Source organism: Lemur catta, chromosome 9 (genome assembly GCF_020740605.2).
Source record: "Lemur catta isolate mLemCat1 chromosome 9, mLemCat1.pri, whole genome shotgun sequence".
Classification (NCBI taxonomy): Eukaryota; Metazoa; Chordata; class Mammalia; order Primates; family Lemuridae; genus Lemur; species Lemur catta.
Window position 1 is genome coordinate 25,582,564 of NC_059136.1, and position 20,317 is coordinate 25,602,880.

At 54.4% G+C, this 20,317-nt stretch overlaps 1 protein-coding gene across 2 annotated transcripts in view; it reads right to left on the reverse strand.

Annotated features, from left to right (window-relative positions):
- Nucleotides 1-1,496, reverse strand: part of DENND3 (DENN domain containing 3) — a 59,990-nt gene extending 58,494 nt beyond the window's left edge. For both annotated transcript variants that reach the window (XM_045560791.1, XM_045560790.1), the window contains exon 1: nucleotides 1,306-1,496. In XM_045560791.1, coding sequence (XP_045416747.1) covers nucleotides 1,306-1,407 — 102 coding nt within the window. In that variant the 5' untranslated portion in view covers nucleotides 1,408-1,496. The remainder of the gene's footprint in view (nucleotides 1-1,305) is intronic.
- Nucleotides 1,497-20,317: the final 18,821 nt, after the last annotated feature.

A 20,317-nucleotide genomic window follows, 5' to 3' on the forward strand; every position in this document is an offset into this window, starting at 1 on the left:
TCACCCTGCTCTCCAAAGACATGTCTCACACTGAGCAACTGACATGTTGTGAAGACATCCAACTACTGAGACCAGGTCATTTCCTATTCGAAGAAAAAGGAGGCAATGACATCTGACAAATTAGAGCCAGGGAGACAAATCAACAGATGAGGGTGGGAGGAGACGAGGTCAAAAGGGGTTCACTGACATTATGGGGTCCCAGAGAAACTATGGGGACATTAACTGACATTCATTTGGTTTCTCTCAGTAACACCGAACCTTTCTCTGTGACACCCCTTCAGCCCTGCATGCTTCATTTTCCCTGGGCAGCCCGACATCATTTAAACACACAAACGTCTGTCTCTGCCTTTCAATGTTGTCATCTGGAAAGAAATGAAAGGAATTGCCCAGATGACTAGGCAACGAAGTAGGGAAATCCCTAGATGGAATGACACAGTCAGTGTCACGGACACACTGGCCCAGAAGGAAAGAGGGCCACAGGCAGGCACAAAAGCAGGCCAGAGCTCCAGAACTAAGAAAAAGTGAGTGCACAGGAAAGAAACAAGGAGAATGAGGATTTCCAAAACTGCTGCTTTCCCAGAGAAAGGGAAATGAATTTGTCACTTTGGCAGCTAGGGTGTAAAATTGGGGGGTGGGGGCTAAGGGATTACTGCAAGCCAGAGAAACAGCCAGGCTTCATTGCAAAACGATTAAATACAGTATATTTGAAGCTGGCGGTTAAACCTAAAATTTTAAATCTCATTACTCTGTGCCTGGTACAGAAACCACTACTTAGGGGGCAATAAATCTTTGTGTAATGAGTGAAATCATTTAATCGGCTAATTGGCAAGGATGTGGCCCACCAGACCGTGAAAATCCGGGAGGCTCCGCCGCGTTTGCCTCGCTCACCACCTGTTCGGCACCTGCCCAAGGTGGGGCCTCCTGAAGGAAGAGGAGTCAGGGGGGCAAAAGCCCCGAGAAACGCTCCAGCGGTCGCCAGCGCTTCTGCATCAGCGTAATCACTAGGGACGAACCCAGCTGGCTGGCCCGAGAGGAGCCCCGAGAGGGGAGGGAAGGAAGCCCCGTCCGGCGATGCCGGGGCTGCAGCGGCCGTCCTGGGCCAGGCAGACCGACTGCACCTGCCGCCCTCGCTCCCAGCGCAGCGGCCCGCAGCCGGCAGGCGCGCGGGGTCCCGCCCGGGACGGCTGGGGCGCAGCCGTCAGGAAGCCACCGCCAGCCTCGCGGGACACCGCGCGCCCACTCGGGATGCGGGCCTCACCCCGCGCCCCTCCTGCGCCCGCCTCAGTTTCCCCGCCGGCCCCTCACCTGCTCCAGGCCGCGCAGGCTGTCCCGGGAGGCGCCCAGCAGCGCGCACAGTTCCAGCAGCCCCGAGGGCAGCGACAGGTGCTGCGGCGCGGCCTCTGCCATGGCTGCCCCGCCACCCGCTGGGCGTACGGTGCTCGGGCGTCTCGGGCAGCCGGCCTCTACCCGGCCGCCGCTCTCCCGGCCCGCGTCCGCCGGACCCGCCGCGTAGCCTCGGGACCTGGCGAGCCGAGAGTGGCGTCCGCGGGGCGGGGCCTGTAGGGGGCGGGCCCTGGAGGGGGCGGGGCTGAGGGGCGGTACCGGGGACGAGGCCCGGGAGCCGAGGCCCGGATGGGCGGGGCCTGAAAGCGGCGGGACCACCTGGGGGCGGGGCCTCGAGGAGGGGCGGGGACGCGCCGGGGGCGCGCGCTGATGGGCCCTAGCTCGCGGGCGTCATTTCCGAACCGGCTGGCGGCCCCCGCGCGTGCGCAGCGTCGGCGAGCGCAGCCCCCTCTTTCGGCCGGGCCTCACCTGCCGACCCCTCCCTGGAGAACAGAGGAGGGAATGGGCGGGGTCCTCAGGTGCCCGGCGACGTCAGCCAGCCCTCAGGGCTCCAGGGCACAAAGGGTCCCCTGACCAGGCTGCCCCTGGGGCCACCCTGGAGATCGTGGAGGGACAAAAGCCGGGCGCACCTACCGCAACCGCCTCCAGGAAGCCCTCCTGTGCCAGCAAGCCGAGTTGGCCGGTGTGGACACCCGAATGGCTACTGGGAAAGGGGGTGGACAGATGTATTGCTGGTTAATAACTCTGCCGGGTTAACCTAAGGCTGGCCCTGTCCAGTAGAGGTTGAGTAAAATCTAGCAGGAAACCGGGCATTGTGGGTGCTGATAGAATGGAACTTTGGGATTGAGGAGGCTCAGAGGCCCGAGGCCTGGCAGGGCCCTTCCCTGGTCAGCTCCAGGCCTATCATGACCCCCAGTGGATCGTGGGCCTCCTCCAGCCCCAGGCTGGGCCCAGAGAAAGAGGACGGGCAACGCTGGGGAAGGCTGGTAGGTGCCTGGTCATTGGCCACAGAACCTGGAGGCCAGGTCTCAGTCCTAGCCCTGCCTCCCCGCTGACCGTCCCCTCTGGACCCTGTCGTAGGTATCCATAAAATCTAGAGGAAATGACTCCAAAGGGACTTTTCCAGTTCTAATAATCTATGATTCTATTTTTTTTAAAAAAAGACTGAAATGCTTAAGAATAATGTGAAACATCTGTTATCAGCCTAAAGGGAAAAGGAACAATAACTACAAAAAAAGCAAGTCAAAATCAAAAGTGGAAGCGCTGGGCTGGTTCTGGAGGCCTGAGGAATTCCTTCATCCTTTCCTGACCACAGCCTGGCTCTCAGGTTCATATGTCACTTATGTCTCAGCTGGTTCTCTCAGGCCAAGAGGCTGCCTGGCATCAGTGGCTTCCATCAGTGAGCTACCAGAAGAGAAGTTATCATGGGGCCTGAGTCTGGCTCCTGTGTGCTAGCTCTGACAGGCAGGCTCCAACAGCACTAAGCTGTGGCTTCCTGTTTGTTTAAACCCTGCCCAGCGGTGGTCAGAATTCAAAGGAGGTAAACACTTGGCAGCTCTTGCAACAGGGTCCCAGTAAGGCTCAAGCAAGAACAGGTCTCTGCTGTCCCTTTTCCTCCAAGAGCTGGAATGGTTTATGGAAGGGCTCCGGGTTGGTGTGGAAAGTCAGGCTTCAGCTGTGTGCAGGCCCTGTGGTTCCACTTCTTTAAGCCTCCCTTTCCTCGTCCTTAAAACCAGAGACTCAGACCCCATGACCTCCAAGGGGCTCCCGGCTCTGTGCTTTTTAATAAATCCCCATGGCTCATGCTGCAGGTACTTCCAGAGTCCTACGGAAAGCTTTGCTCCATTCTTGAGAAGTTGCTAATGGGATTGGCTATAGAAGGTGGAGAAGACTAACAATCAAAATCATTGGTAGAAAAGTCAGGTAGAGGCAGGTGATGCCAATAAGGAGACCGCAAGAAGAGGAGGAGCCAATGAGCCCAGCTAATAGGAACACCTGCCAGGTAGATAGCACCGCCCTACAATACAGTCAAGGAAAGCAAAGGTCTGATCAGCTAAAACACCTGGGGACACAGTGCCTGCTGCACAATGTGCTAAGTGTATGTGACCCCCACTCCCTCCCGGTTCCTGTGAAATGGGTTCGCTGTTGTGTTTAGCTCTCAGGATTACTGTGAAGATTTCTCATTACTGAAATGAGAAAATAGACATGAACATAGTCTGTAGACCATAAAGTACTGACACAAAAATAGAGGATGAGTACAACATTGTGAATATACTATATGACACTAACTTGTTCACTTTAAGGTAGTTAATTTTATGGCGTGTGAATTTCACCTGCATAAATTGTTTTTTTAAATGGAGTTTATGAGGACTCTGCAGTATATCAATACTCCTTTGGACATTTTAGCAGGGCCTTAGGTGTTAAATAAACTTCTTTTTTAAAAAATAGAGGCTGAGAGGAAAAGCTTCATGTTGTTGGACTGGGCAATGATTTCTTGGCTATGACCCCAAAAGCACAGACAACAAAAGAAAAAATAGTTAATTGACTTCATCAAATTTAAAAACATCAAAGAACACTATCTCAAGAGTGAAAAGGCCACTCAGAATAAAAGAAAGTATTTGCAAAACATATATCTGATAAAGGATTAGTATTTAGGATATATCAAGAACTCCTATAACTCAACAACAAAAAACAATTTAAAAATGGGCAAAGGGGCCGGGCACGGTGGCTCATGCCTATAATCCTAGCCCTCTGGGAGGCCGAGGCGGGTGGATCGTTGGAGGTCAGGAGTTCGAGACCAGCCTGAGCGAGACCCCGTCTCTACTAAAAATAGAAATAAATTATCTGGACAACTAAAAATATATATAGAAATAATTAGCCGGGCATGGTGGCACATGCCTGTAGTCCCAGCTACTCGGGAGGCTGAAGCAGTAGGATCGCTTGAGCTCAGGAGTTTGAGGTTGCTGTGAGCTAGGCTGACGCCACGGCACTCACTCTAGCCCGGGCAACAAAGTGAGACTCTGTCTCAAAAAAAAAAAAAAAAAAAAAACGGGTAAAGGACCAGAATAGACATTTCTCCAAAGAAGATATACAAATGGCCAATAAGCTCATGAAACATACTGAACATCATTAGTCATTAGGGAAAAGCAAATCAAAAGCACAATGAGGTGCCACCTCACACGCATTAGGTAGGCTATTGAAAAACACAACAGAAAATAAGAAGTGTGGGCAAGGATGTGAACAATTGAAACCCAGGTGCACTATTGCTTGGGAATGTAAAATGGTGCAGCCGCTATAGAAAATAATATGAGAGTTTCTCAAAAAACTAAACAGAATTAACATGATCCAGCAATCGTACATCTGGGTGTATACTCAAAAGAATTGAAATCAGGGACTGGAACAGATTTTGCAACCCATGCCCATGGCAGCGTTATTCACAATAGCCAAAAGGGGGAAGTAACCAAGTGTCCACCAATGGAGGAATGGATAAATATTAATAGATATTCCTTTACCTTCAATAAAAGCGATGGCACCGGAAGCCACTCTATTCCACACTGCTCTCCAGATGGTTTGCTGCATGGCTGTCTCAGCTTTATCCAATGCTGCTGCTTCTGAGCCAGTCCCCACAGGCTGCCCAGGACACTAGGACACCGTCCTCGGCGTGACCTCCTCCTACTTGTCCTTCCAGGCCTTGCTCAAATGGCACCTTCAGGGAAGCCCTCCCCTCCTCGAAGTTCCCCCACTGAGAGTTGGGGCTCCCCCTCTGAACTCTAGAAGCCTCCACACTGAATTATAGTCACTTCATTCTCACTTGCCTGGTGCAAATCCTGATCCAATATGGCAAAGTATTTGACCTTGTACAAGTTCATTTCTCTGGGCCTCCGTTTCTTACCTGTAGAATGGGGATGATAATAATAGCACCAACTTTGCAAGGATGTCTGAGGATCCAGCATCACACAGACCACAGTCAATGGTAAGGACGGGATCCACGTCCTCTTCTACTGTCATCATTCACAGGGATTGTCGACAAGTGCCTGTCCCCCAGCTTCATGGTGAGTGGGGACCTGGTCAGGTTGACACACACACCCCTGGAGTGCACAGGACGAAACCTCTACCCACAGCAGACATGTGACCCCTACTACTGGATGCGTTCTGCAGCATGCAGATGCACTTTTACCATGTTACAACTGGCTTTTAAACATTTGAATTATTTATTCCTCACAATGTTTCTGAAGTTGGGATTAGCTGGTTCTCCATGCAATCATATATCCCAAGCTTCAACTTTTCTTGGAAAGTATAATCACATATCTGTAAGAAAAGAAAAACATGAATCTGAATTAACAGTTTTCTCCAGGAGCAAGGTGATGGGAGCAACTCGTCATCGTCTCACAAATCAGTCGTGAACACTTCTCGAAGCCCCCTCATACCGGCTGTGTGACCTGGGAAGTCACTTAACCTCCTGAGCCTTGGTTTCCTCTCTTCTTTGGGGACATTTATTTAGCACCTGCCATATGCTTGGTCCCATGACAACAGCTGGGAACACACCAGAATAAAATAAAAATACAGACACCACCCCCTAAAGGAGCTCACAGTGCAGAAAATGAGTGTTTAGGGGAGAGAAGGAAGCGAAGACAACTGTGGAAATGGAGAAGCAGGACCCTGACCCTGCAGGAAACTCAAGCAAGAGGAGAAATAGGGAAAAGCAGCCGTGAGAAGTGAAGAGGCCGGACTGGTGTACGGGAAGGTGGACTCGGCTGCAGGAAGAGGCAGGAAAGTGAGTGTGAATACTGCGGCTCCAGGCAGGGGGGCACGAATGGGCTGGGGGAGGAGGGCAGAGTGGCAGGAGCAACGGGATGGGTAGGACAGGATGGGGGTAAGGAGGGGACCAGGGTGGCCCCATAACACCCCCCCAGTGTTGACCAGACTGTCCTCTAGTGGCTTATTGGCCTGTCCTTCCATGGTCGGGAAGCCCTCTGAGGGCCCTCACTCATGTAGGGAGCACCCAGGAGCGCTGGTGGGTGGGGGTGGAGGCAGGGCAGGTGGGGTGCAGAGGAGCCACTCAGGGGCTCGGTTTGGGACAGGTCAACCTTGGCAGGACTGTGGCTATCTACCTGGGGACATCCTACAGGCTGCACGTGTGCATCTCTGAGTGTGCATGGGCATGCGTGTGTGCGTGTGTGCTGTCGTGTGTAGGTCTGAGCCTCTCTCTTCTCTCTCCTATGGTGGGAAAGGGAGGGGGATTGTGAAGAGGGCCAGGACACAATCGTGATAGGGACGGTGCTGCAGCTCAGGGAGTGGCCATCAGGACAAGCCCGTCACCATCCGAAGACAGAGTGAGGATTCGACGGTGTCCAGCAAAGGGCACAGGAGGGGCCCCCTTGTCAAATGCCCCCGACCTGCTTGGGCAGCCCCCTCTGCCCTAACTAGCTATAACCACATTTGTTAAAAGTTGTTATCACTTTAAAAAATTAATAAATAAGAGGAAGACACTGACTGTCCGGGTTCACGTGAGACTCGTGAGGAAAGTCTCAACAAAACCCTGTGGCCAGGCCCACCCCTACCTGCTGAGAGCCGTGTGCTGGGCAGGTGGGCAGGTGGCCCGGGCAGCTGCAGCTCCCACGGCACCCCCAGGTGGTCCGAGTGTGCAGCCAGCTTCACCACCACTGAGCAAATGCTGCGTTGTGTCGCTTGTAAGATGGAAGTAATAGCACTGCCCTTCTGAATAGGACAAACGTTCAGCTCAGCTCAGCAAACATCTATTGGGTGCCTACTGTGTGCCTAGCGGTGCTGGCATGTGACGGGCCTGTGGTGAGTTAGAATCTGCTCTGATCTGGACCTGGCTCAGGCCAACAGGCTGGGTGACCCTGGCCCCACTGCTTGGACCCTACGACCAGCACAAAGTAATAGGTGCACCCTGAGCACCTGATGAATAAGAGAATAAAGACAGAATCCCACTGCCAGTTGACTGTGGGCCATCCATGCTGTGGGGGCCAGTCAGCAGGGATTCAGCAGCCTCATATTGAGTAAAAGAGTAAGACAGGCCGGCCATGGTGGCACACGCCTGTAATCCCAGCACTTTGGGAGGCCGAGGCAGGAGGATCGCTTGAGGCCAGGAGTTTGAGACCAGCCTGGGCAATATAGTGAAACCCCATCTCTACAAAAAATAAGAAAAAATTAGCTGGGCACGGTGGCACACGCCTGTAGTCCCAGCTACTCAGGAGGCTGAGGTGGGAGGATCAGTTGAGGCCAGGAGTTGGAGGTTGCAGTGCGCTATGGCGACACCACTGTACTCTAACCTGGGCAACAGAGCAAGAACACACACACACACACACACACACACACACACACACACACACACACACACACGATACCACTTAACAAAGTCTGAGAGCAGACGCAGCCCACGTAAGTAAGAGAACTACAGAGAAGACCCATCAGATGGCAGCTGCCAAGCGCAGGTATGGGACCCCGAGGTGCCAGTGGCAGCCATCCCGGCAGCGCTCTGTTCCTTCAGCTGGTGGACAGGGGTGTTCGTGTCATGGTGATGAGACAGGCTCTTTGTAAATATGAAACTTTTTATCAGAAAAAAGAACAAGTCAATGGTCTCATCTACTTCTGAAACACAACTGTGTCTAAAACACAATAGTTGCCAAGAAGACATTTCCCCCACTTTAGATACCGAGCAAATGGACTGGCTGCAGAGAGAGACGGGCTGGGGAAGAATGACAGCAAGGGCTGGAAAGGGAAGCTGCTCGAGGCCCGATGGCCGGAGGGCTGCTCCGGCGATGCCTGTTCGGAGGTGCACCGCCCTTGAGAAGGGTCTCAGCTGAGGAAGATTGAAGCAGGGGCTGAGGAAGGATGTCGGAAACATTGTGCTTCGCTGGCGGCAGCTGCAAACAGCTGTGGCCTGCTGTGCAGACAGGTCAGCTCCGGGGTCAGAGCTGCACGGCTGGGCAACCACACTCATACTCGATGTTCTCATCCTCCTCTGTATGAAGAAAGACAGGAAGCTGTGGTCTGGCTGGTGCTGCACACCCGTCGGGGAGGAAGGGGACAGATGTGAGAACTGTCTTAACTCATCCGGACTGGGAATCAACACAAATTATTTTAAAAATAGACAACTAACAGTAAATGGGCAGAAAGGGGGAAGCCAGGTACCAGCCTTGCCCGGGCCCGAGAGGGAAGTTCGGGGAAGTTCGGGCTCGCCAAGGTTATTCAAAGTCATTCTCTGCACCTGCTGTTCCCACTGCCCTGGAACACCCTGCTCCTCCAGGAAGCCCTCTGTCACCCGCCCCTACTTCCTCCGCCCCCGGGCTGGGCTGGGCTGCCCCTCCCCGCCCCCACTCCTCTCAGGGCCCTCCTCAGGTGCCTCTGAGCACAGCCACTGGGTGGGCAGGCGGCGTCCTCGGGGGTTCAGCTGACAACTGGCCAGCCCCTGCCACAGGGGCGGGTCTCATGAGGGGCCTGCGGAAAGGGCACCGACACTGGAGGCAGGAGGACAAGCCCAAGCTCCACTCTTCACCACGAGAGGCTGACGTGCAGTTGCAGTGGGTGACAGGCAGGGTGTCACTGCGGGGTGGATGCTCAGCAAACATCAGCCAGCCCTGCTCTCCGGCCTCAGGCTCTCCCATCCTTGGGACCCACCAGCTCCCTGCAAGGCCAGGCAAGGGCAGTTGGTGGTGAGGGGCTGGCAATAGCAACGGTGACAGTGACTGCTGACTGCTCATCTACGTGAGGCTCGGTGCTTTGGGTACATACATACATTCTCCTATCCATCTTCCCCACAACCCCATGAGACCATGTCACCCCGTGTCACAGATAAGGCACCTGAGGCTCAGCCAGGTTAGCTACCCAGCCAAGAGCACGCAGTAGCGAGCGTGGGAGTGGAGGTGTGCACCCGGGAAGGTCTGAGCACCTGCTTCTCCAGGTGTGGCCAGAGCCTTCCCGCCATCCTCTGAATGGGCCCTGCCTCACCCAGCACCCCCGTCCCCTCTGCAGGTGGGTAACAACACCTCCCTTGCTGCAATCTTATCATCAGAAGGGATTTTAAGACCATCTGGCTGCTCTCAATCAACCCCGTACCTGCCCCAGGCCCAGTGAAAGTTCAAAGCTAGGTCCTCCGACTGACCCTCACAGCTTTGTGACTGCCCCAGTGCGACTGTGTCCCCACACATGGTGCATGTTGGTGCAGACGCCGGGTGGCCAGTGGCCTCCCTGTCCCTCCACACTAGGGCAGAGGCCCCAATGGGATCCTGAATGCAGAGTCCAGTGAGGGGTTTGGGGAGAGCAAAGGGGGCTCCCAGCCACTCAGCACCCAGATGGGGCTCAGGAACCCAGAAGGCCAGACTGGAAAAGCCACCTCCCCGGCAGCCTTGAGCAGAAAAGAAACATTACCAAGTCCAGGTGTGGTGGTTCATGCCTTTAATCCTAGCACTCTGGGAGGCTGAGGCAGGAGGATCGCTTGAGCCCAGGAGTTGGAGGCTGCAGTGAGCTATGATGATGCCACTGCACTCTAGTCAGGGCCACAGAGCAAGACTCTGTCTCAAAAAAAAAAGAAGGAAACATTCCCGAAACGGGGGATTTATCCTGTGAGGGCCCGTAAAGCCTCCGGCCTCGAGGGGCCACACAGACCCGTCCTGGGCAGGGCACACTGTTTCCCAACAACCCAGGAGGGTGGTCCTGCCGCCCACCCCACAGTGGAGGGTGCAGCCCCCCAGAGGGGCCTGGCACTGGGAGGGTGAGGCCGGAGGGCGACCCAGACAGCCACTGCCCAATACTGTCACTTCTCTCCCACCTGGCCATAGAGGGAGTCACCAACACCCATGTGCAGGAGTGGGGGGGCGGGGGGAGTAGGAGGGGGAGAGAGAGAGGGAGAGAGAGAGAGGGAGAGCACGCAAGAGAATGTCCATGGTGTTGGGGGGAGAGCAAGAAAGAAAGGCCCATGGTGGGTGCTGGGCAAGGAGGGACCCTTGGGACCTGGGTCACCCCTGATTCCCTGTTCACCCCTGACTCGCTGAGATGGCCTTTCCAAGCACCTGGCACCCTTCCAAGAACTGCACACAGGTCTTCGCAGAGCACCAGGAAAAGGAAGGAGCCGCTCCTACTTCCCCGGCATTTAGGACTCCTCTGGGGCAGGGGGAGGGGCCTCGGCTGGGAGCAGAAGGCGAGGGTGGGTGCACAGGTGGGTGCGGCTCGCTGGGCGCAGATCGGGGACATGACATCAGCCATAGATGAATTCAATCCGATTATTCGGAAAAGCCTGGTGGGCAGAGTTGGTTGAGGGCGGATTTGTTTAGAAACCACAAAGGCTCTGGGCCACCTGAACACAGCCCTGGCCCTGCCCCGGCTCCAACACGCAGCTTCTGTCCTGGGAGCTCCAGCCCTCCCGCTAGGAGCAGATGGGGAGAAGGGGCGGCAGCCTGTGTCCCTGTGGCCGAGCCCTGGCTAGTGCTGACACCAGGCTGGGGTCCTTCTCCCCTCAGGCAGGATGTTAAAGGTCGGGGGTCTCTCTGCTCCCCCTTCCGGCCTCTCTCACTCCTCCCAAAGGCCCCAGGATAGAGGGTCTCTGGAGGCTGCAGGTGGCTCTGGTGGCTCTCCTCCCAGACCCTGGTGGCTCGGCCTCCACGCCTGGCTGTCCCAGGGCCCTCAGCCGGGCACTCATCTCCTGCCCACATCTCCCACTGGACCCACTGGTGGTTCCTGGGTTCTGCCTCTGACCCTCGGACCCTGGTCTTGGGTGAGCGCCGTCAACCCGGATTCTACCGACAGTGGAACCAGCTCCCCCCGAGTGTGCGTCCTGCCTCCTGGGCAGCTCCTGCAAGCTGGGGCCAGGGTCCCACTCTGCTTCCCATTGTCCCCCACCCCAGTTCCAGACTGGCCTGTGGGCAGGGGGACAACGAGGCCAGAGGCCAGACCAGCCTCCTGCAATGATTCCTGAGCCCCGAGACATCTCCTTCCAGACCCCACCCTCTCCTGGGCTCAGCATCCTCAGCCCGGACCCATCTCCTTCCTCCAAACTGCTCCCTGCAGAGGTCCCACTTGAACACCCACAGCCTACCCCTTGGCTGATCGAAGCGCACACCCAGGTCAGCCTGGCCGCCTCCGCTTGCTCACCAACGCAGCCGGCCAGCCTCAGCCTGCGCGCACCTGCTGGACATTGGTCACCACCCAGCCTTCCCCGTCCCCACCCCAGGATGGGCCCCAGCCCCTCAGGGCCCGACAGCTCCAAGTCTCCCTGTCAGCCCAGGGCCTCGGAGAAGCGGGCACCAAGCATTAAACAGGCAAGAAGTGTGTTAGTGAGACACTGAGGGAAGGAGCTGGGTGCCGGAGACCCCGCAGAGCCTGTGTGAAGTAAAGAGTGTCCCCAAAATCCAAGTCTCCCCAGAACTTCCGAATGTAACCTTATTTGGGGAAAAGGTCTTTGCAAATATCCTGGATTGGGGTGGGCCCTAAATCCCATGACACCCAGAGAGTCACACACAGGCCAGGTGGAGACGGACACAGAGACTGAGGAGACGCACAAGCCAAGGAACACTGGGGCTGCTGCAACCACCAGGTGAGGCCAGGGAGTCCCCCGGCCTCAGAGGACGTGTGGCCCTGTCCACACATTTGCTTTGTACCTGCTCTTTTGGTGTACCCATTGCTGTGATGGGGACTTGGCACACGGTCTGAGTGTTGTTCCAGTGAGTGGATGCACCAGTGAGTCCTGTGATTGTGTTGCTGCTGCACAAACCTCAGTTTATTCATTCAGCAGCTGCTGGGACCCCTCGGGCTGGGACCTGCACCCCATGGGGCAGGGGTCCAAATGGAGCCTCGCTGTTGGTGTGAAATACACAAGATTTCAAAGACTTAGCACAAAAGAACAGAAATATCTGTTGACTAGTTTGTACATTGATTACATGGTGACATGATAATATCTTCAATCAACTGAGTTAAAATGTATTTCTAAAATTAATTTCATCCAGTTTCTTTGTACTTTTTAAAATGTGGTTTCTAAAATTACATCTATGGCTCAAATTCTATTTGTTTTGGGCAGCGTTAGTCCATTTTTAATGAGTCTCATGAGAAGGAAGTCTGGAAGACAAACTCATGAATGTAGCTCCCTAACATTAATTGAGCACCTACTATGTGTCAGGGATATGGAGACAAGTTGGCCAGGTTCCTGCCCTCTGGGACCTCCCAGAGGGGTCGGGAAACCTGCTCCAGGCCACACTCCAAGGCCTCAGAAGCAGGTCTTGGAGCTGCTCCCACGTTCTTGCCCCCAAGCCTGCTGGTAACTGGGTAAAGGTGGGTGTTGTTCTTTCCTGCTCAGAGATGCCTGGGTTCTGCCATGACTGGCAGCGAGAAGCAGAGTTTGGAGCCAACCAGGCTCCGGGCTGGGTGACGCTCACGTGCCACTGCATCTCCAAGGTAAGCAGGAGGGGAACAGCCAGTGCGGGTGACGCACCTGTGTGGCGCTGGCACCAGCAGCCGCCTGAGTCAGGCCCCCAACTCCATCCCACCCCACCCCAGACGCTGAAATGGGGGGAGGATTTACGAAAAGGGGAAAAGGGCGTCTATGGTTTTGTACTTACCATGGGGGGTTTCTTACAATCACTTTGGACCTATTCTTGTTAAATGCTTTTTAAAGAAATGTAAATGAACAGCCCTTTCCCTTGAGGTGAAATCTTTCTTTAGACTAAAAATCGTTTATGTAAAAATACACTTTCCTTGAATCACGCCACCTGTCTGTTTAATCCCCAAACTGGTCAGAAAGGCTGTCCTTGTCCGGTCACCACACCGGCAGTAATTTGGGGACAGACACTGAGTCCCAGGTTGAGTTTTCCCAAAAGCATTTTATTCTTACCCGATTTCCACTACTTTATCCCACAAGCTAAGCACCTGCTCTCCTTGCACCAAGTTCTGTGGTAAACGCCCCGAAGTACTTGACAAATGTGCAAAACTTTGCAGAGATCTTTTCTTTTTTTTTTTTTTTTGAGACAGGGTCTCGCATTGTCACCCCAGCTACAGTGCAGCGATGTCATCACAGCTCACTGCAACCTTGAACTCCTGGGCTCAAGTGATCCTCCTGCCTCAGCCTCCCAAGTAGCTGGGACTACAGGTGCGTGCCACTGCACCCAGCTAAGTTTTCTGTTTTTTGTAGAGACAAGGTCTTGTTCTTGCTCAGGCTAGTCTCCAACTCCTGACCTCAAGCGAACTAATCAAAGTTTTAGAACCATCTCCGTACTTTCTCTATTATTTAGTTCTCACCACACTTCCTGAGATAAAAACCAGCATCCTCATTTGCCACGAGAGAGAACCAGGGCTCCCAGCTGGTCAGCGCCTGTCAGGCCCCGGGGGAGGCACTGGGTCCCAGATATGAACACGCTCCAGCCCTGCAGGGGCGCAGCTGGGGTGGGAGGAGGGCGGGCTGCCAGAGCAGGCATGCTTCTCCAAATCCCAGAGGGGTGTCCGTGGAAGAGGGTGAGGCTGAGTGGGCCTGGCTTGTTCCGGGTCCTGCAAACAGCTGGCCTGCAAGGGACGACATGATGATAGGGTGGGCTGGGATGTGCAGGGAGGGCAGCAGAGTGACATGCAGACCCTGCGGCCCAGAGGACAGGTGGACCCAACCCCAGAGGCGATGGGAGCCCGCAGGAGCCTGAGCAGAAGCACCACTGCTGAGCAGGGATGGGCCTGGCAGGTGTGGCCTTGGCCACCTCTGAGCCACCTATGCTCAGGGACAATTCCTGGTACACCGACACCTTCTCCACCCAGGCAGCCAGTCTCGGCTTCTCCAGCTGAGGGCTGACTCCTCCACAGGGTCTCGGGAGCTGGCTCAGCACAGCACGGGGCACCACAAGTTCCCAGGGCATCGGCCCCAGGGGCAGCCTTACCCAGCGAGGGGCAGCCACCCTGGAAGCACCCTGGGGGTCCTCGTAGAGTCCTAAGGCACGATCTTGCCTATGTTAGTTTCTGTCATTTGCAACCTAAGGAGACCTGCATGAGAAACCAGCTGGGCCAGCAGCGGGAGGGGAGCTCCCCACGGGATCTGCCTGCCAGGTGCCCGTCCTCCAGGGCCTCAGAAAGGTGCAAAGGGAGGAGCGGGTGGCACCAGGCGGCAGCCAAGGCTGGAGGGAGCCGCCAGCCAGCTTTGCTCCCAGCCGGCTTTCCTCCCCACCCGCCGCCCCCAGCCCTGACTCCCAAGCCCACCAGGAGCACTGACGGGGCCTGGCCCACCAACCCTGGGCTGGGAACATGTCCTAGGAAAACCACGGGGAAGAAGGAAGGAGAAGCCTCCAGTGTCAGAGCGTGGTTTATCTCAACTAGTCCTCACAGCAACCCTCAGGCATGGGAGGAACCGTCCCCATTTCTCAGATGAGAATGCTGAGGCCCAGAGAAGTGAAACAACCTGCTCTGATACGAAGCTCCAGGCCTCCTGCTGCAGGGCGAGGGCTTCGCTACTGCCAGGGGCAGCCTCTCAGCACAGAAAAGTGTTTACAGCCAGGATCACTGCGTAGTTGTGAAAACCGGAAACCGTCCAGTTCCCTGACAGTGGAGGGCTGTGAGCAAAACGCACTGAACCCACCAGGGAATCTGGGGTAAGGTTGTGACCCGTGCCCCACCTAAAAACCTGTGCACCAAAAAGTTGTTAAGCCAAAGAGTAGGACCAGAACCCAGTGTTCATCCTGATGACAGCCATGCACAGGGACACCGACGAGTCATCAAAGCAACACGGCTGCATATGCTCCATCCTAGCGTCCCAGGGCACTGTTCCCACGTGCTGACCCCGAAAGCCCTGACCCCCCAGGCTCGAATCTCCCCAGAGATGACCCTGCCCTGCCTCACCCTTTCACTCATCTCCTCTTGCAAATGCACCCATGCTGAGTCCTGTGCATGGGGACAGCACTCATAATAATGGAAACCCCAGGAGGTGTGCAGATACCTTGTGAGCTCACCTGCCCCTGCTAAACCCCGCGAAATAGGCAAGGCAGAGATTACCTGTCTTAGACTGGGTCCCCTGGATGCCTACCCCGAGAAAGGATCCCATTGTAAGTTGTTTGTTTGGAAAGTGATCCCTGGGAACACAGGACAGTGGGAAGGCCCAGGAAGGGGAAAAGCCAACAGGGGGGGGTGTCATGATGCGGTGACCAACCACTCGCTTTGCCTGGACTGAAGGGTTTTCTGGTCCTGGGACTTTGGCTGCTGAAAGTGAGAGGAGCCTAGACAAACCAGGACAGTTGGTCCCCTAAGCTCATACGCAGGGCGATGGTGTAGAGCCGGCCAGAGCTGCCCCACCCGAGGGGTGAGGGGCCTGGGGTATTTATCCCCATGGCCGCAAGTCAAGGGCAGAGAGCGGCTCCGGCTGGTGTGTAACTCCCCAGCACGTGCGCTCCTCTGGCCAGAGAAAGCCCTCGGTCAGAGCCTCGAGGCCGGCACGAGAGGGCATGAGACATGTCCCGGGGACCTGGGGGATCAGTCATTCCTGCTGCATCACAGTTTCCATCAGGCAGGCTGGGACACAAGCTTTGAGAGGTCCGTCACAGAACTGAATTGGGCTCTAAAACCCTCACCCTGACGCTATTCTGGGCCACCTACAAACTGCTTTGTTAGGATCCTTTTGTAAACTCTATTTTATTTTCTCCCACACAGCCCAATAATAGTCTTTCCCATTTCTAAAATAACTGCAGTGAACAAGCACCTTGGTGATGATGATATTATTTCCATCATCATCACTAGACACTTCAGTCCTCACTTTCCCCCTCCTCCTCATTAACAGAACCCTAATATCACGGGGGATGACAATGTACCCAGCTAAAAAACCATTTCCCAGCCTTCCATGAAAATAGTAAGGAGTGAAATGCCATTGCATGGGGCTTCTAGGAAAGTTCTTATTCTCTACCCTCTTCCTTCTCTCTCTTTCCTGCTCCCTGGATTGGGAGGTAATGGCTGGCTCTCCAGTCGCTATTTTGTACCATGAGGTGGTAAGGATGGCAGAGCAGAAAGACAAAGGGGCTAGGATCTCTGGTGACCATGGACCTCTACACCAGCTGTGGACTGCATGGTTCCAGATTTTTTAATGTGAGAGAGAAACAAACTTTTACCTTGCTTAAGCCATTGTTATTTGAGGTTTTCTGTTATTTATTGCCTAATCTAATCCTAATGGCTGCAGAAGGTATAATTCTTATCTCCATATTAAGCACCTATTATGGGCCAAGCTCCACACTGGAATATTAATATATATGGTATGATATTGTGATATAATAAGAAATATATTAAATATATTTGGTCTCTGCCCCTGGTTCCTGGTACACAGCTCCTAAAACCCTTAGAATCTCCAGGGTGATGAGTGTTTTTTGTATGCTAATAAGATGCCTGGAGGTGGGGCCTCTGGACAGCCTCAGGAGTGGGGGCTGGTTGCCAGAGGAATGAACCGCGTGACTATAGGGTTGGAATGTTTAGCCCCACCACTTCTGATCTCCGGGGAGAGGAGAGGGGCTGAAAGTTGGGTTGATTACCCAGGGCCAGTGACATGATCAACCATGCCCATGTACTGAAGGCTTCTTAAACATCTGAAAGACAGGGTTCTGGAGGCTTCTGGTAGCTGAACACTGGGCAGTTCCAGGAGGGTGATGCGCCTATCTAGGGCTCGGGAATTCCATGCCTTCCCCCATGCCTTGCCCCAGGTATCCCTTTCATCTGGCTATTCACCTGCATGCTTTGTAAAAAACGGGTGTACGTGTTTCCCTGAATTCTGGGAGCTGCTCTAGCAAACTGACTGCACCCGAGGAGGGGTCACGGGATCCCTGATTTACAGCCAGTCAATCAGAAGCACAGGCCACAACTTGGGGCTTTCCACTGGCATCTGAAGCGGGGGCAGCCTTGTGGGACTGAGCCCTCAACCTGTGGGGTCCGTTGCTACCTCCAGGTAGACAGCGTCAGAGCTGAACTGGATTAGAGGACACGCAGGTTGTGTCCGCTGGAGAAAACAATTGCTTCGGGTAGGGAGTGATCCCCACACACGTTTTGGTGCAGTGTTCTGTGTTGAGTAGTGAGTGATGTGTGTGAGAACAGGAAAACAGCCTGTCTTTTTCTTTCAGACACGATCTTGTCAATTCTCACGGCAGCTCTTCGAGGTGGGAATCATTGCCCCATTTCACAGGGGAGGCAGCTGAGGTGGCAGGGATGAAAGGGCCCGCCTATGCAGGTGGCCAGGCCAGAACTGCAGCTCTCCTGACTCTGGTGCCTTTCCTGCTCCAGCCCAGCCACCCAAATTCAGGCTTCCGCAACAGGACAGCGAAGAAACAATCGAGGAGTAAATGGAGCTTTCTGACCCCTCTAAAGCACAGTGGGAGAGCTTGTCTGTTCTCAGGTCAACGAGGCATCTGTTCAGGCATCATTTAAAGTCTCTGAGACTCAGTTTCCTCATCTGCAAAGCGGATGGGGTGGGGGTGGGGCTGGTGTCGGCCATCGAGACCCCTCCCAGCTCATCTCTGGGGTTCTAGGTATCCTCTCCCCTGTTTTGTCTGTTGGCTTTAAAAACAATCCAACTAAAGAGTGAGCAAAGGATATAAATAGACATTTCCCAAAAGAAGACATGCCAACAAGTATATGAAAAAATGCTCACCATCACTAACCATCAGAGAAACAAAATCAAAACCACAATGAGATACCATCTCACCCCAGTTAACATGGCTACTATAAAAAACACAAAAATAACAGATGCTGGAGAGGGTGTGGAGAAAAGGGAACTCTTACACACCATTGGTGGGAATGTAAATTAGTGTGGCATTATGGAAAACGGTATGGAGATTTCTCCAAAAACTAACAATAGAGCTGCCATATGAGCCAGCAATCCCACTACTGGGTATCCACTCAAGGGAAAAGAAATCAGTACATCAGAGGGATGTCTGCACTCTCGTGTCCACTGCAGCACTACTCACAATGAGAAAGATACGGAGCCAACCTGAGTGCCCCGCAACGGATGGATAGAGAAAATGTGGTATATTTACACAATGGAATATTATTCACCCGCAAAATAGAATGCAATCATGTCATTTGCAGTAAAGTGGATGGAACTGGTGGCCATTATGTTAAGTGAAAGGAGCCAGGCACACAAAGACAAGTACCACCTGCGCTCACTCATGCGTGGGAGCTGAAAAGTGGATCTCGGGGAGGTAGAAAGTAGAATGACAGTTGCAAGGCTGGGAAGGGTGTGGGGAGGGGTGCAGAGAGGTTGGTTAATGGGTACAAACATACAGTTAGAAGGAGTAAGTTCTAATGTTTGCTAGCAGAGTAGGGTGACTATAGTTAACAATGTATTATTAATATATTTCAAAGTAGCTAAAAGAGAGAACTGGAAATGTTCTCAACACATAGAAGTGGGAAATGCTCACGGTGGTGCTATCCTAAATACCCTGGCTTGATCACTACACATTCTATAGGAGTAACAAAATATCACATGCACCCCATAAATATGTATAAATATTATGCATGATTTTTTAAAAACCCTTCCGTCTCATAAGGGGGACAACCCCAGAAGAGCTCCCTGCACCCCTGCCCAGGTTGCCCAGGCTGGGAGGAAAACGTTTTTGTAGTTTGAGAACCTTCTGGATCAGGCAGGAGTCCTGTGGAAGCGAAAGAGGAAGCGTCCTTCTGTTTACCACCCTCTGGTGACGTCACACTTCCTTGCTTTGTGCAGAACCTGTAGGCTGTGTGGCCCGCCCGGTCCCCTGGGAGCACTCACCGGCACAGCACAAAGCGGCCCCTGGCCAGCTTCCCCGGTCACAGGAGACGCTCGTGTGGGGCCCGTGGTGCTTCCAAAGGGTATTCTTTTCTCTTTGCAGCAGTCTGGCTGCCCTGGTGGCTCCTAACCTGCCCTTCCCACGGGTCTCCCTTGGTGCAGCTGGAGGGGGCAAGGCTGGAGGGCGCTGCAGCCAGGTCTGGGAGTCCTCCAGGGGCCGCAGGGAATCCCGGAAGGCACAGCTTCTAGCACAAGCTCCGGGTTTTGAGAATTTATCTTCTAAACAATGGAATTCTTTGTTTCAAACAAAATCTTAGGCAAGTCCAAGTGGAGCTGGGGTTGGGGGTGGGAGCACGATCCTCCCCTGGCCCCTCTTCCTGCAGCGGCACCTCTGGGACCCACAGAGGAGCTCAGGGCCCTGGGCACACAGTTCTCCCTGGTCTGGACCACATCCGGTCTCCCCCATGTCTCTCCTGAAATAGTCTGTGACAGTAAGAAGGGTCACAGGAATGGCAGGTTATTCAGCCGTTCCAGGGCCACATTACATACTATATGCCCATCCTGTGGTTTGTTTTGCTCTGTCCCTGGTGCCTAGGACGCAGACTGACCATGTCACCCACACCCCTGGCCCCTGCCCTTACCTGGAACCCACCTTGTGGGGATTCGTGGAACTCAGTGACATGGTGTACACAGCACAGAAGGTGCTCAAAAAGGCCAGGTGAGAGAAAGTTCTTAGGACACAAGTAGGTACCTGCTCAGACAAGAGTCCCATCTCCCATGGGAGTCAGGACATCTGAGTTCTGGGCTGGCTCTGTCTGTAACTAATCAAGCCCTCCTCAGAGCCTCAGTTTCCCCACTGGTGCTCTGAGGACCCTCCTGGCACTAACGCTGGACTCCACTGCCAGACATAGGGCTTGGTGAGGGCTGTGGCAGCGTGGGATCAGGCTGCCCCCCTGTGTGACCGCGGGCAGAGCACTTCCCTCCCGGCCCCAGGTTCCTCCTTGGTCTGGGGAGGGTGGGATCATGTGACCAGACATCAGCTGGTCTGGGACTGTCCTGCACCCTGGCTCTGGGTGCATCCGAGGTCATGGGCCTCTCAAGAGCCCCAGCCCGGCTGCAGGTAGGTCTGCTGGAAGGCCAAGGCCAGGCCACAATGGCCAGGGGAACACTGGGCAGGAAGTGGACTCCTGTGGGGACATGGCGCAGGGGCTGTGCTGGTCTCTCACAGGCCCGACACCTGAGGAAAGGGGAGGA